Source organism: Typopeltis vanoorti, chromosome 8 (genome assembly GCF_054136105.1).
Source record: "Typopeltis vanoorti isolate ZY-2024b chromosome 8, IOZ_Tvanoo_1.0, whole genome shotgun sequence".
Lineage (NCBI taxonomy): Eukaryota > Metazoa > Arthropoda > Arachnida > Uropygi > Thelyphonidae > Typopeltis > Typopeltis vanoorti.
Genome location: NC_143556.1, coordinates 25,083,560 through 25,101,253, shown reverse-complemented (window position 1 = coordinate 25,101,253; position 17,694 = coordinate 25,083,560). Strand labels below are relative to the sequence as shown.

Here is a 17,694-nt window from a genome sequence, read left to right as displayed (position 1 = left end):
GCATAAGCAGTAATGTATCATTAGTTGCTATTTACGTCAAAAATAACAAACGGCTTGAACGCGGAAAACTGTTATAATCGGGGTGTTACAAAATTTATGACTTGCAAAGTGGGTGGTGGCCCGAAAAAGTTTGGTAACCTATGCTCTAGAGGGTACATTCAGGAATTTGATTATGATGATGTTAGATTGTTATTGAGTTTACTATAATGAGAGTTGAGTGTATTTTTTTATTGGAGAACTACTTCAAAGCAGTATTTGCTACAGTGTATGGATTTTAATTACATTTAAAAAGTTATTCCTCCATCATTTAAAAAAGACTAATATTGGACGTGGCAATTTGGGATTTAGCCTACCAAATTGTATTCCTTTTGGTTAAACAAAAATAAAAAATGATGGTACAGCATGACAAAATTTCATGCCGGCTGGGGCGTCTCCCGGTTAAAAAAGGCCCCTGTTGTTTTCGCCAGGGAACCAGGGCGAACAGTGAAAAGTCAGCTATTGGAACAAATCTGAAAACACATCCCAACTCAACATCACCAGAGTTAAAGATTGGTACTATCAACATAACAAGCCTGAATGGCAAAGAAATGGAGCTAGCTGAGGAATTAGATAAGTACCAGATCGACATAATAGGGGTGACTGAAACAAAAAAGACAAAAACTGGTGAGATCGTTCTGAGCAATAAATACAAAATGTTATATTCAGGCAATGACAATCAAGGAAAAGAAGGAGTAGCCATAGTATTCAACACAAAATACGAGGCTAATCTTCTTGAATGGCAGTCAGTCTCAAGTAGAGTAATGTGGGCAAATATGAGAATGGGGAACTGGACAATGAGACTTATTTGTGCCTATGGTCCCACAGAAGGTACTACTAAGGTAGAAGTGGAGGAATTTTTTGATGCTTTAGAAAAAGCAACTGACACAATGAAAAAGGAAAAGTTGGTCCTTGTTGGGGATCTGAATAGCAGAGTAGGAAGTGATTGTCAAACATACAAAAATATTTTGGGAAAATTTGGAGAAAAGAGCAAAGCTAATAATAATGGCAAATACCTGTTGGATTTCTGCTCAGAACATGGACTGATTATTACTAACACCATGTTCCAACATAAAAATGTGCACAAATTCACATGGAGAGAAGAGGCAAGGAATAAGAAAAGTCTCATTGACTATGTTATTGTTGATAGTGATGTTTTCTCCCTGGTGCAGGACACCAGAGTGTACAGAGGATTTGAAATTGGAAGTGATCACTATTTAGTCTTGAGCAGGATAAAATTGAATTTCATATTGAAAAGAATGACATGTAAGAAAGTTTTAAAGCGAATAAAAGTTGAGCAGCTCTCAGATGTGAACTGTAGACTAAAATACACAAAGATTATTGAAGAAAAATTGAAAGAGTTTGAGATCAGGAATCAAACCTTGGAGATTCAGTGGCAAGCCTTGAAAAAAGCTCTGATTGATTCAGCTAGAAAGGTATGTGGTGAAGTTGTCTGCAAGGATAGAAAAATTAGAACTCCATGGTGGATACAAGAAGTTAAAGAGGCAGTGAAGGAAAAGAAGAAAGCATATCAAAAGTTCCTGGAAAATAAGTCAGCTTGTGTTCTTAGAGAATACAGAGAGAAATGTAAGACCACTAAACAGTGTGTAAAACTAGCTAAACAAAAGTCATGGGAGGACTTTGGCAAGAATATAGAAAATAAATATCAAGAAGGTGGAAAAATATTCTGGAGGTTGTTGAAGAAGCTTAGAAATTGAAGAAAGAGTGCTAAAAGGAGTTAGAGATGATAAAGGTGACATGAAAACTGGAGAAAAAGATATCTTTGAAGTATGGAGTAATTACTTTGAAAATTTGCTAAATGAAACAAGCAGTGATGACAGCACAGTGCTAAAAAAAACACTGTCCAGGCATGCTGTCAGTAATACATATCCATACTTGAAGTAGAAAAGCCATCAAAGGTTTGAAATGTGGAAAGGCAGCAGGAGTAGATGATATTCGACCAGAAATGGTGGTGGTATAAAAGTCTTACAATGGCTGCACTGCATAGTTCAGAATGCCTGGACAGAGGGACGAATTCCAGATGATTGGAGTAGAGCTCTCATAGTACTCATATATAAAAAGGGAAATAAAACTGAATGTGAGAATTACAGAGGTATATCCCTACTGAGTGTTCCTCGTAAGATATATGGAAGTATACTTGAGAAACGATTGAGAAGAATTGTGGAAAAGAAGCTTGGTGAAGAACAAGCTGGATTCAGGTCAAATAGAGGCTGTCAGGATCAGATCTTCACTTTATGACAAATAGTGGAGAAATCATGGGGAATATAACAAAGATCTGTATTTAAGTTTTGTCAATTTGGAAAAGGCATATGACAAGGTGCCAAGAGAGAAGCTATTCAATACACTACAGTTATATGGTGTCAATTTGGCATTATATCAAGCAATACATAGTCTTTATTTGAGTTGTAAGTGAGCAGTTAGAATTGAAGGAAGTACAGGAAGATGGTTTAATGTTAAATCTGGTGTGAGACAAGGATGTACATTATCCCTTCTGTTATTCATTATCTATATGGATCACATTATGAAGGAAAGTGGTATTAAACATGATATCAGAATTGAAGATGTTAATGTCAGCTCTTTGCTTTATGCAGACAATGTTATGCTTCTAAATAAATGCGCTACAAGTCTGCAAGATTCTCTGACTAAATTGAATAACTGTTGTAATAGATATGGTATGAAGGTCAGCAATAAAAAGACAAAGACAATGAAAATAGGGAAAATCATTGAAAATGTCAACTGTGTTGTGAATGGAAAACCTGTGGAACAAGTAAAACATTTCAGCTACTTAGGCATGATTATTAGTGAAGATGGTAAATAATATAGAAATAGACAACAGAATCAACAAAGCTGGTATGGTAGGAAGTCAATTGAATAAATTCATATGGAATAAGAGAGAAATTAGTTGTATACAAGACAGTATTCAAACCAGTTTTAACTTATGGATCTGAGAGCTGGGTCAGAAGTAAAACACTTGACCAAAGACTAGACTGCAGAAATGAGAGTCCTGAGAAAGATTACAGGCGTGAAAAGATGGCATCAATGGCAGTATTATATTAAAAACAAGGATATATATTAGGAAAGAACTTGACATTGTCAGCATCCAGGAATGCGTTAGCAGAGCTAATCTCAGGTGGTATGGTCACTTAAACAGAATGGGCGAGGAAAGATGAGCAAAACAAGTGTTCTCTGCCAAGTTGGCAGGAAAAAAATGACCTAGAGGAAGACCAAGATATATGTGGATTGATACGGTACAAAGTGCCTTAGATGATAGAAATATAAGATCTAATAATGTTGGAGTCTTGACAAGTAACAGACTGATTTGGAGGAAAATTGTAGATAGGAAGTTAGTAATGATGTAAATTTTTCATGTAGTACTATCATATCCTGTACACCCCTTGAGGGTACATGGCAAGAATTTGATGATGATGATAATATTGGAGGGGGGGTAAAAACAGTTGCATGATAACAGCTTGTTGCATTGAAATAATGCAAGTTATAAAGATATTATTAGATGTAAAAAACATGGCATAAAAAAACATTTGATTGCCTCCCCCCCCTCCCAAATGCTCAGAATAAACTGTTGTTGCTTTAGTACAGAAATTCACATTCAAAAAATAGCTGAAAATACTCTGGAAAAATGTGCTGTTGAAGGCAAAGACCAAAGAAAAAGACATAACCAAATTTCAATTGCCATTACCGTTTTTGTGAATCTGGATAGTTTCTCTTATCTTCCTTCTACACGGATAACAATGTTGATGGCTAAAAAAATTTTGCAGTCCTAGTATTTAACTCACCTGGTTATGGTTATCTGTAAGTCAAAGATGAATTTCATCATCTAGTCTGAGACTTCTATCCCAGTTTCTAGACTATGGGGGAAAAAAATTAAAAAAATTTTTTTAAAAAAAATTATAAATTTTTTAAATCAATAATGCCCATGAAATTGATGATTTCATAATTTCATGAAAAATGTTTCATGAAAAATACAGTTATGGATGATTATTAAGAGTGTCATCTGAAAATAAATCTTACAAGAGAAATGCTAAAGTGATGAGTAATAGAACGGAAAAATGAAATGATAGAAGAGGAACATAAGCCAAAAATGGAAATTTTATTGACTTATTGTAAACTAGATACCATCAAACTTCTAGCAGATGTATTTTGTCTCCCTTGCTGTTTTTATCTTATTTTTCAGTTCTCACATTGTGCGCTGTTAAAGCAAACCTGCTCACTATAACAAACTACACACAAAAGTTTCAGCCAAATTATAGTAAATATAATTTATTATTTATTATAAATAAATAATGATTATAATCGATTGGGTAGCAGTAAAATTGCATGAGAAGAATGAAACTGGATTTATTGAGCTGTTGCCAGACAACTTCCTCAAGGAGCATGTCTCAGAAGAAACTCGAGATCAAAAAGTGTTAGATTTGATTATAGTGTCAGATGATGTTTCAATTAAAGACCTAGCTATTCTACCTCTGGTTAGTGACAGTGATCATGTGGTACTTACTTGGGAAGTGGCTAAGTTTATGAATGTTCCATTCAGGAAAGCTTGCATACTGAACTACAAAGCAGAAAATTATCACCAACTGAGGAGTATACCTAGTTCAGTGTAATGGTATTGGTGCTGGATGGGAAGCATTTAAAAAAATACTTAAATGATGCAATATCAATATTTGTCTCCCAAGAGTTTGAAGAATAAATAGGGTAGGAGTCAAATGGATGTGCAATGTTAAGAAATAAGAGATTCATAAGAAAAGGATGATGTGTGCATAAAGATGATGTCCATTATGAAAAGTATAAGCAGCAGGCCAGAAGAGTCACAACTGTTGTATGGGGTGTTAAGTGTGAGTATGAAAAGAAAGTGGTTCTTTTCACAACCCACATGAATTCTATCAATATGCTACAAAAGTGACAATTCAGAAGAGGTTGCTCAACTAATGAGCCCCATTTTGCTAAAAGCTATCAACCTGGAGTATGTAACATTGAGCTCACTGTTACCTCTTCACTAGATGAAGAAACTTAGTGTGCGAAGAGGAGGTATGAGAGCTGTTGCACAAACTGAATTAGAATTCAGCAATAGACTGATGAGATATCAGCACAGGGTGGTGAAAGAGTGTTCAGCTGAACTGACTATTCCTTTAACCAAACTGTATAATTTGAGTCTCAGAACAGCGAAGATTTAGCAGTAGTTTTGAAGAGTAATCCTGTTGTACAAGGGTGGTGCAAAGATTAATTTAGCCAACTATCAATCAGCCAGTATCTCAGGAGTGGTGATGAAGATTTTGGAAAAATTGGTTAGGGCTTGCATTCAGAAATGGGTTCAGAGTGAATCTCTAGTTTGTAATGAATAGCATGGGTTTAATAAGGGAAGGTCATGTTTTAGCAACTTGCTCACATTCTATAATAATGTTACCATTGAACTAGACAAGGGAAATGGATACACCATGATACTTTTGGATTTTTCCAAGGCTTTTGACACAATACAGCATGGAAGATTGCAGCAAAAATGAGAGAATATGGGTTTGGATTATAAAATATTTGCGAGAATAAAGGGATGGCGGGGAAAGGATGAGAGGGTATCCTTGGAAGTTGAGAATGAATTCCATCAAGGAGATGAGAAAGAGATTTTTCTCTCATAGAGTGTGGTGCGTGATTGGAATGGATTGCCATTGGATGTTGTGTGTGTGTGTGCAAGCAGTGTGAATGAATTCAAGAACACGTGATAGCTGGCATGTGTGTAGTATGTGGCCTCCCTCGATGAGTCCCTGACTCCCTGGAAGTCTCTCTTAATGATTCTAATAATAATAAATCATTATTTTTATTTATATTTCATGACTGATTAATTATTTAATCAATTTCATATTTTTAGGAACTTGCAAAACAGATAGATGACTATACTGCCACTTATGAGCCTGAAGACCAGCTAGAATGGTCATTAGTTCTAGGAGAAATAAAATCATTTATTGAGGTATTCTGAATAAATTATATTAATAATTAAATTTGTGTGGAGTTTATTTGTTTAATCTCCTGGATAGTTTGGAGATGATTGTTGAAGAAGTTGAATTCCAGTTTGTGTCATACCTTATCTAGAGAACAACTTTCTTTCACATTGAATCAAGTTATTCACTACTGTCATTTGCTTATATGGCTTCTTCCATAGAAACTAGATTCTCATCTTAAATGATGTCTGAAAATCATTAATTTAACCTGGAAAGAAGTTGTCTTCTGGATAAGACATGGTGGCTGTATCTGAATTGATGGTGTGTAAGCTAGTTTTCTTCAATATTCTGTTCCACATTGCCGATGTGATCCTTTTTTAACTTTCTGTTCTGATCTGTGTAAAGTAGTCCTCAAGAACATGGATTTCTATAAACATCCAGATGGTTGCAGTGTGCTTTGCTGTCTTTTGAGATTTCAGGAGTCTATGGACAACTTGGATGTGTTTGTAAGCTATCCTGATATTATGACTCTTGAGTAGAGAAATCTTGATAGAGATTTCTGATTTTTTGGATGGAAATAGTCTTTATACTCTATGCTGAGATTCTGCTTGGGAGAAGTAACAGAAAATAATATCTCTTAAATAGTGTTCTTGGAATATTATGCACAAACCAGCAGAGACTGAAATTTTTTTAGCCTACCTCACATTTCCCAATGCATGTAAGGCTCGTAGCCTGTCATGACTAAGTTACATGGTTTGTTTGAATCCTGGCTAATGCTTGGCTATGGTGTTTTATGCTATTTGCATTTTTCTTATTCTTCTTTTTTTAAATTAGAGATGGCTTTGTTTTTTAGAGTGTGATATGCCTCATTTTTGGGAGTGATAGTGAGGATGTGAAAATATAGTATTCACTATGGGCTTTCATTAATATCCAGAAGGTGGCATTTCCTGAAATGCCACCTTCTGGATATTAAGATTAGAATGTCAAGAAATGGTATTGCATTCTCTGAGTTGAATTTTTGGTTGGAACGAACTGAGAGATTGAAGAAAGTTGTTTAAATCAGATACATCACATTTTCAAATGATGATGATGATGTCAAATATCTCCACCAGTTTTTTAGCAGTTTTTAGTCAGCTTGAGAAAGAAACTTTTTCCAAGTTTTCCATGAAGAGATTGCAGAAGAAGGAGATAAGAGACTTCCCATGCCCAATCCAAATGTTGCTTGTAAAGAGACAGTTATTGGATATGAAGAAGTTGGACTGAAACCACTGTGGTATCTATTGTTTTAATATTAGACTATATTTCAGATTGTTTCGTTCAACTGTCTATATTTCCATCTCATCGTTTGACATCCCTGACTGTTTAGATATAGTCTCTCTTTATACCAGTGCACCCATTCAATTGTTGAGCCTTATCAGAGAGTTGTCACATGACTGTTTAAATACTGCTTTTGGCCCTATTTCTTTAAATGGAATAATTGTCTTAACAAGCAACTTTGGTATAATAAATTTAGTTTAAACTTTCAAGCAACTTTGGACTGGCCACCAGAAGTCTCTTATCTCTTTTCTGCCCTTCTCTCTTCATGGAAACTTTGGAAAAGCATTTCATGCTCAAGCTGACCCACAACTTGCTATCTGCTGGAGATGGTTGTTTACATTTTTATAGTTTGGAAATATGATGCGTCTGATTTAAACAACTTTATTCTCTCAGTTCATTCCATTCAAAAATTCAGTTTTCAATTAGAGAGTGCAACTCTCTAATTCGTGGAATATCCTTAAATGGATATTCCATTGGAATACCCATTCAGGAGATACTGTTTTCTGATACTCCTTTCCAAAATCCTAAATTCAGTACAGGCACTCTGTTTACATCCTATACATTGGAAATCTTCCATCATAATTGCTCTTATTCAAGACTCATAATATGAGGGAAGCCTCTAAGGATCTTTGAAGATAGCAACTCCTAGACATACATCTGGGTGTTTATAGATTTTGTGTTCTTTTAGTCTGCCTTAGGTGAAACACGCAGAAGTTTTGAAATAAGAAAAAAGGAATATCTCAGCAATATGGAATACAGAAGAGAAATCTGAGCATACACATCGTTCATCAAATTACACAATCAATTGGGATACAGACATCATGTCCTATCTGAAGAGCAACTTCCTTTCACATCAAATCAAGGAATTCGCTATGGTCATTATTCATTCATATGGTTCCCTCAACAGAAATCATGGTTGAATCTTAAAGTATCTAGAAATCATAATTCAGATCTCTCAACATACTGGAATTAAACTTCTTTAACAGTCCAAAGAAGACAGCTGAATGGTACCTTGTTTTGATTGTTCTGAGTTCTGTTTTTAATTTATAGTCCTCACACTTAACCCTTTGAGTGGTGAATTAAAAATACATATCTTACCATCTGTGATGTATAAATGCACAGGAGGGGGATTCCTAAATCGGAAGATTACTAAGAGATTTGAGTGCTTGTTTAAGTTAAGGGATATTACATCCCATATAGTTTTCCCTGCAAAAAAATACCCTCAAAAACTAATGTAAGTTTATGGCTTTACTATAAGTTATATATACATCGAAAATGTTTTCTGTGATAGAAGCATGGCAATGTGTATGTACTGCTGAGAGTTAATGCTAATCTACCACGTTGAAGAAGGCACCATCCTTACTGTAAAACTAGTCAGTGCATAATGCATTTATACATAATTTAAACCCAGATATTTTATTACATGTTAATCTCTCAGTATTTCGACATTCTTATTTCACAGATCGCACAGTTGTTTTGATTTTTATTGATCACATACTCTAGAAGTAGAACTTATAAGCACATCAGTGCCATCTGTGAAATACAAGTGAAGGTTGAGAAGGAAGAACTTTATATCTCTTGAAGAGGTGGAGGTTGTAGTTGTTTGGGAACACTTCATATGGAAAGCTCTTCCAGAGGTCAGAGGTAGATAGAATAATAGAGCAAAAGGAGAAGCATGTTCGTTGTGTTTCCAGTTGTTCTGAAATGGAATGTTGACCAGCTGCTGCTCTTGTTTAAACAGGCCTGACAGAAAATGAGTATGATAGTTTCCAGTTCACTGGAGCAATGACCATGGAAGTATCTATAAAACACAGATGCAATACATCAGAGGTGATGTATTGCATCTGTGAGGCAAAAGAGAATTCAATTTGTGATTGTGATAATCAGTGAGCCAAATTGCTCTCCTTTGGACACCAGTGAGAATTTTTATGGGAAGTTTAGGAGCACCACCCCAAACATGAGCAGTATTCTAAGGATTTGTATAGAATAATTTCTATTTGGGATTTATGTAGAATTAATAGCTGGCTGGATGTAAAATAGCAAAAAATAGGCCACATAAAAACCTTAAGGGATAAAGCATACAGCATCCCCAGTACAGAAGAAAAAGAAAAGCGGAAAGAAGAAATACAATACTTAACACAGATCCTACAACTGAATGGTTTCAAAACTAAGACAATTAAGAAAATTCTCAATACAGCACCTACAAGAAACTTAAATAAACAAAACTTCAAGAAAGCAGTCACCCTTCCTTATATCAAGAATGTAACAGATAAATTAGCCAAACTTCTCTACAAGTACAACATAAAAGTGATTTTCCTGCCACTTGAAAAAATATCGAAATCTCTTCATCCTCCAAAACCTCCACATCACCCAATGAAAAAACCAGGAGTTTATAATATTCACTGTTCCTGTGGCATCTGCTACATAGGCCAGATGGGGAGATCGGGAGAAATCTGCATGAGTGAACATCAAAAGGACGTACTAAAAAAGAGAGATCATAAGTCTGGCTTGGCATTTTACACAGCTTCCACTGGTCATGATGTACTTTGGGACAGAACAAACCTGTCCTACATTGATAAAAACTGTTTCACAAGAAAATTCAAAGAGGCAGCAAATATGATTAAAATTCCTACACAATGCAACAAAAATCAAGGCTTAATTTTAAATCAAGTTTGGTCAGCATTTATTAAAAATTTACCCAGTTCAGACCTCGGACAGAGTGAAAGTGAACCACAGAACGAACATGGCATCAAATAGCATTGTTTCCAGCTAACACTATGGTTGTATAGATCTGTTATTCAGTTTTTTAACGAACTTTTTTGATGTTCATATCAAAAAAGTTCGTATTAATTGGTAAATTTATTGGTAAATTAATACCAATAAATGTTTTTTTCGTAATTTCTTATAGTTTGTGCTTTAAACTGTTAGTTATCTTTACCCCTGAAGATGTTAGTCTGATGACTAACGAAACTTGTTGGGTTTGTTTTTTAGTATAGTACTTGTTTAGTTTTAAAAAAACAGCCTTTTTTAATAAAAATGTGGTCACAAAACCATAATAATTCAATTGAACTTCTTAACTACAGAAACCTCTGCATGATTAAGATTAGTTGTGATTGAGAGAAGGATGGTTAAGTATAGGAGAAAGAGAGTAAGTAATAAAACAGAGTCCTGAGGTGGTGACAAGGCTCAAAGGAAGAGCCACCTACCATATTGCAGTGAACAACAAGAAAAAAAGCTGACTGCCAGTTGCAGAAGGTTATAGGTAGACTGAAGGATGGCAGTTTGCTTAGCAGGCCTCAATGCCAAACACAATCAAAAGCTCTGGAAATGTCAAGAGTGACAGTATGATGTTTCTCTGAACCTTTCTATGGCACTTATCCAGTGGTGGATGGAGTAGGCTAAGGTTAGCCATGGAACTCGATTGGCTGAATCCATGCTGGTGGACTAAGTTGATAATCGATGACTTTCTCCATTATTTTGGAGAGGAATGAGATGATGGCAATTGGTCTGTAATGTAATCTCAACAACAAACCAAGTAATATATAAGTTAAGATCTGGTTTTAGAATTAATATTTAAAAAAAAAAATGGTATGTTCATTTTAATACTTAGAGGTCTTGAACATCTGGAGCTGAATAACATTTAAGAAAGGTTTAGTGTGTGTAATATATATTATTATACCACACACACACACACACACACACATGTTCATAGAAACTGCATCACTTTACATAAATATAGATTTTTAATAGTTAAAGGGTAATTTTCATTGGTTTATCATTAGATATTTCATTGTATTACATCATCTATCATTCTCACAGATTTGTGTTTGATATAATAGTTGCTGCTATTGTGTCAGAATTCTTTTTACTATAAATAGAGGCACCTCTGAACATGTTGGTTATATACTAAAGAAATTACATCTTGCAGACACATTTAAGCCTGTCAACCAAATCAGCTTTTTTCATTACTTTCTTCAAAAGATAAAGTATAACCCTTATTGCTGCCTGGACTATATTAAATTCTTCTAATTGCAATGTGTCTTGCTACAGACAAATGTTTGTTGATTTCTTGCAAAGCACATTTCAGAACACTAGTCATATTGAACTCAAAGAATCACCACAAATCTGGCCTAGCTAAACATGAAATTAATAATACCAGCCATAGAATCCTCTGGAATTACTAAATTACTACACGCTAACAATCAGAAATTTGAATCTTTTAACGAAAGTGCTGAGGTCTTTCTTCACCATCCAGACCTCAATCTCAGTGATGGACTGTATGTCTAAAAAATGGGAAATTGTTATCAATAACTGTATATTACTTTCTTTTTTTTTTTGTTTAATGTACATCCCCCCCCCCCTTTCATATCAGATCTAATAATAGAATATTTACCTGGCACTCTCTCATGCCTACACACATGCATTTGTCTTATTATTTTTGAATTTCCCATTATTCACCATCTAACAATGATAATGGTTTAAGATTACTGAAATCTTCATGTAGTTAACACGTATTATGCCAGGCTGTGTTTCATGCCTTATGTTGTGCTAGTACAACATGAAACATGTTCTGCCATGAATGTGTAATTATATTTTACTAAACATTTTTATTGTGCATATTTCTTTCTTACTGTATGTTTCATGCCTGCTACACTATTATCTCTTCATCACAGTAATAGAAATTAGTCTTTTTGAGCAATGAGTTATGCCAACACATTCTTCCAGTCTGCATATGTTTGAGTATGGAGGATGTCTTTTTACCTGTAAGAGTGTGTTATCCCAGTATGGTACAGTTTAGATGTTACAACATGATGATGAGAGTTGCGTTTTGTGTTGTGGATCAGGACCTTCCAAACAATAGTGCTCCATGTCATTAAGCACTGGTCGTGATGACATAGTTTGTTAACATTAAAAGATTTATTGAAAGTTTATTTTTCACTTGGTTAGACTATAATAAATTTAGTTTAATCCTTTATCCAAGTGTGAGCAAACAAAGTTTGTGCCTGAAAATATCTTCAGGACTGGGGTAAGGTAGTACAACACCGGGCAACTCATAGCAAAGGTGGAGCAAGCTAACAGCACTCCTATCTCAGTATCTCCCATAATGCAAAACACATCTCCTTGCGGATATGTATACTGTTATGCATTAAGGGAAGGGCCACTACCCAGACTAGTTTCAACCTTTATTGAGGTCTCTTCAGTGGAAGCCAGGCCCAGAGGTGGAGATACCAGGCAGAAGCAATGGCAGGTCATCTTTACCTATAGGAGTTGCCAAACGGTGTGCCACCTTTTTATTAAATTACTCTGGATTTGGAGAAAGAGGTTGAAAGTTTATTTTTCACTTGGTTAGACTATAATAAATTTAGTTTAATCCTTTATCCAAGATATTAGTAAGGAACATGACATTGTTAGCATTCAGGAATGTTTTAGCAAAGCTAACCTAAGGTGCTATCTCTCAGGTGCAAACTTTGTTTGCTCACACTTAGATAAAGGATCAAGCTAAATTTATTATATTAAAACATTTAGTTGCCACCAACTTTCAATCTGAACTTTGTAGATTAGTACAAGAAAGCTTCTATGACCTATCGAAGCAGTTATTTTGATCAAAGGCGAAACGACACATTATTTACATTATTTACTGGACTGTGTTTCACACAGACTGTACATCTGGCAGTAGGTACAGTCTGTGTGAAACACAAAACACAAGTGACCTTGTAACATGTCTGTTCCATTTCAGGCAGATGGTCACATTTTTACACATATGGTCTTTTATGTAACACACCAACTTCAAGTTTTTTCAGTAGAATTTTCATGTAAAACTAATATTTATACACTGTCTTCATGGTGTAAAAAATTTCCCAAAACTAATGTTTTCTTATTTCAAGCTTATGTGTAACATTTGCTTTAAAAAATGTTATGCATGACATACATGGATTAGTTTCTGCACCAAGGGAAGTATATATAAATATCTAGTTTTCTGTTTTATTAGTTATATTACTACGCGTTATCTACAAAAACATCAAAGGAAAACAAAGGCAGTAATTGCAATCAGTATTCCCCCACATACATCTAGAAATATACAGTTGTACTCGGATTTATTTTACATACCAGTGCTTAATATTACTGTTTATGTAAATATGGTTTTCATTCTTATTTTCCTACAGTATAGAAATAAATCACCAAAAGATAAATCAGACATTGTATAGAAAACCACAGCCATTGTTTGTTTAATAAAATGATCACATACTTTTTGTCTAATGTGATATTTCCCATATTTCAGTCTAAAATAGTCTCTGATTTTTCACCAAATTTGGAAACTCAAATTTTGCATAAAACCTTTACAAGTCCTCAGGTAACATTCCCAAACCGTCTTGCTAATATTTTAGGATCAACCAGACTTTTCTTGGATTTCTTGGAAATAAACTGAAAACTAAAGTCTTTTCTTTTTTGATATTCAAGAATAGCAGGAACAGATGTGAAATCATTAAAAAAATTTTGAAAACATTTCTCTTACTTGTTATTGTGAAATAGATTTTTTAGGGTATTTTACTGTATTTTCTCTTATGTAATACATGTACTATGTTTTACTTGTGCCTGTGGAGTGCAAAAGTGATTGTGTGTTTGTGGGGGAAGCTTTATTCACTACAGAGAGTTGTATTGCAGATAAAAATTTGTCTTAAAGAATAAAAATAATTCCATAATTCCTTCTGTGATTTTTACATACATATATATGTGTGTGTATGTAAATACGGTGCCCAACCCCCCATGTTCTGGACTGGTAGGCCAGGTCTCCTTGAATTTTGAAGACTCGACACTCAGGGTAGCTTTTGAAACTTCTGAGTTTCAAAACGCTTCAAAAATGTGACATACAGACGTGACATAAAAAGGCTTATCATTTTTTATATATATAGGATAGATAAAGACTGTATCTGGTAGCCTATAACAACATCTTATAAAGCTCAATCAACATGCATGTAGACCATGCCCAGACAAATTATGTGATCATACTTTATAATTTGATAGATTTGCTTCTCCATGTAGTCATTAATAAGCTAATAGTGCATACAAGGGTGCTTAAAGGTCAATGCTATATAACCGAGGTAAGACCTCCACATAGCCTTTAAAGAAATGCAGAGAACCGACCAGGGCTATTGACCTAATGTCCAATCTTCACCTTCTCGTGGTGCACTCCATTAGTTATCTTCCTGGATACTGAATGAACACGGATGGGCTGGAAATTTTGGATTTAGCCAACCAAATTATATTCTTATTGGCTTAAACCAAAATATAAAATGATGGTACAACATGACAGAATTTCGTGCCGGCTGGGGCGTTGCTCGGTTAAACAAGGTACCATTATTTTCGCCAGGGAATCAGGGCAAACAGCAAAAAGTCAGCTACTGGAACAAATCCTAAAACACACCCCAACTCAACATCACCAGAGTTAAAGATTGGTACTATCAACATAACAAACCTGAATGGCAAAGAAATGGAGCTAGCTGAGAATTGGATAAGCACCAGATTGACATAATAGGAGTGACTGAAACCAAAAAGACAAAAACTGGTGAGATCTTTCTGAGCAATAAATACAAAATGTTATACTCAAGCATTAACAACCAAGGAAAAGGAGCAGCTATAGTATTCAACACTAAATACGAGGCTAATTTTCTTGAATGGCAGGCAACATCAAGTAGAATGATGTGGGCAAATATCGGAATGGGGAAACAGGACAGTGAGACTTGTTTGTGCCTATGGTCCCACAGAAGGTTCTATTAATGTAGAATTGGAGGAATATTTTGAGGCTGTAGAGAAAGCAACTGACACAATGAAAAAAGAAACGTTGGTTCTTGTTGGGGATCTAAATAGTAGAGTACAAAATGATTGCCAGACAAAAAAATATTTTAGAAAAATTTGGAGAAAAGAGCAAAGCTAATAATAATGGCAAATAACTGTTGGATTTCTGTTCAGGACATGGACTGGTTATTACTAACACCATGTACCAACATAAAAATGTGCACAAATTCACTTGGAGAGAAGAGGCAAGGAATAAGAAAAATCTCATTGACTATATTATTGTCGATAGTGATGTTTTCTCACTGGTGCAGGACACTGTAGTGTATAGAGGGTTTGAAATTGGAAGTGATCATTTAGTCTTTTGACCATTTAGCTTTGAGCAGGATAAAATTGAATTTCATATTGAAAAGGAGAACATGTAAGAAAGTTTAAAGTGAATAAAAGTTGAAAAGCTCTTAGATGTGAACCATAGACTAAAATACACAAACATTATTCAAGAAAAAATGAAAGAGTTTGAGAAAAGGAACCAAACCTTGGAGATTCAGATTCAAATACTGAAGAAAACATTGATTGATTCAACTTGAGAGGCATGTGGTGAGGTTGTCTGCAGGGGTAGAAAAATCAGAACTCCATGGTGGACACAGGAAGTTAAAGAGGCAGTGAAGGAAAAGAAGAAAGCATATCTAAACATCTAAGCCTACCTAAACAAAAGTCATAGGAATCTGGAGTCTGTTGAAAAAGCTCAGAAATGGAGGAAAGAGTGTAAAAAGAATTAGAGATGATAAAGGTGACATGAAAACTGGAGAAAAAGATATACTTAATGTATGGAGTAATTACTTTGAAAAATTGCTAAATGTAACAATCAGTGACAACACTGTGTTAAAAAAACACTCAACAGGCATGCAATCAGAAATACACATCAATACTTGAAGTAGAAAAAGCTATCAAAAGCCTGAAATGTGGAAAGGCAGTTGGAGTAGATATTTGACCAGAAATGCTGAAGTATATAGGTATAAAAATCTTACAGTGGCTGCATTGCATAGTTCAGAAGACCTGGACAGAGTGACGAATTTCAGATAACTGGAATAGAGGTCTCATAGTACCCATATATAAAAATAAAACTGAATGTGAGTATTACAGAGGTATTTCTCTATTGAGTGTTCCTGGTAAGATTTATGCAAGTATACCTGAGAAACAGTTGAGAAGGATTGTGGAAGAGAAGCTTGGTGAAGAACAAGTTGGATTCAAGCCAAATAGAGACTGTCAGAAATCAGATTTTCCTTTATAGCAAATAATTGAGAAATCATGGGAATATAACAAAGATCTGTATTTAATTTTTATAGATGTGGAAAAAGCATATGACAAGGTGCCAAGAGAAAAGTTATGTAAAACGCTACAGTTATATTGTGTCAATGGGGCATTATATCAAGCAATACTTAGTCTTTATCTTGTAAGTCAGCAGTTAGAATTGAAGGAAGTACAGGAAGATGGTTTGATGTTAAATCTGGTGTCAGACAAGGATGTACATTATGTTATTCTGTTATCTGTATGGATTACATTATGAAGAAAAGTGGTGTTAAACCTGTTTTCAAAATTGGATATGTTAATCTCTGCTCTTTTATGCTGATAACGTTATATTTTTAAACTAATCTGGTACAAGACTGCAAATTCCCTAACTAAATTGAATAACTGTTATAATAGATATGGTATGAAGGTCAGCAATAACAAGACAATGAAAGTAGGTAGAAGCATTAAAATATCAACTGCATTGAATGTTGAACCTATAGAACAAGTAAAACATTTCAGCTATTTAGGCACGATTTTTAGTGAAGATGGTAAATTAAATATAGTAATAGACAACAGAAGTAAAAAAGGTGATATGGTAGCAAGTGAAGTTAGCTGAATAAATTTATATGGAATAAGAGAGAAATTAGTTAAAACACTAAATTAGCTGTATACTAGACAGTGTTCAAAACCAATTTTAACTTATGGATCTGAGAGCTGGGTTAGAAAGAAAACACTTGACGAAAGACTGGAGACTATGCATATGACAGTTCTGAAAAAGATTAGGGGCATGAACAATGGCAATATCATATTAAAATTGAGGATATTAGGAAATAACTTGACATTATTAGCATCCAGGTATGTGTTAGCAGAGCTGATCTCAGGTTGTATGATCACTTAAACAGAATGGTAGAGGAGAGATTAGCAAAACAAGTGTTCTCTGCCCAGTTGGCAGAAAAAAGACCCAGAGAAAGACCAAGATGTATGTGGGTTGATACAGAAAAACGTGCTTTAGAAGACAGAAATATAAGTTCTGATAATGTTGGAGTCTTGACAGGTAACAGATTGATTTTGAGGAAAATTGTTTATACACCCCTTGAGGCTACATGTCAATAATTTGATGATGATGGTGTATACAAAGAACAATTTATTATTGGTTACTTATTTTTGGCAAAACAAACTGCTGCCTATTTTTTTTTAAACGAAATCCTTTATAAATTCACACATGCATAACTAGAGTTTATAGGATGACATATATTTGTTCTTCCATGAGAGTAATTTATTGCACCATGCATAA

The 17,694-nt window shown here is 34.7% G+C and overlaps 1 protein-coding gene across 2 annotated transcripts in view; it reads left to right on the top strand.

The window, feature by feature from the left end:
- LOC150103860 (protein SCAI) overlaps positions 1-17,694 on the top strand; it is a 399,077-nt gene that overhangs the window by 177,561 nt on the left and 203,822 nt on the right. For both annotated transcript variants that reach the window (XM_090396561.1, XM_090396560.1), the window contains one exon: positions 5,933-6,031. In XM_090396561.1, the coding sequence (XP_090252687.1) occupies positions 5,933-6,031 (99 nt within the window). The remainder of the gene's footprint in view (positions 1-5,932; positions 6,032-17,694) is intronic.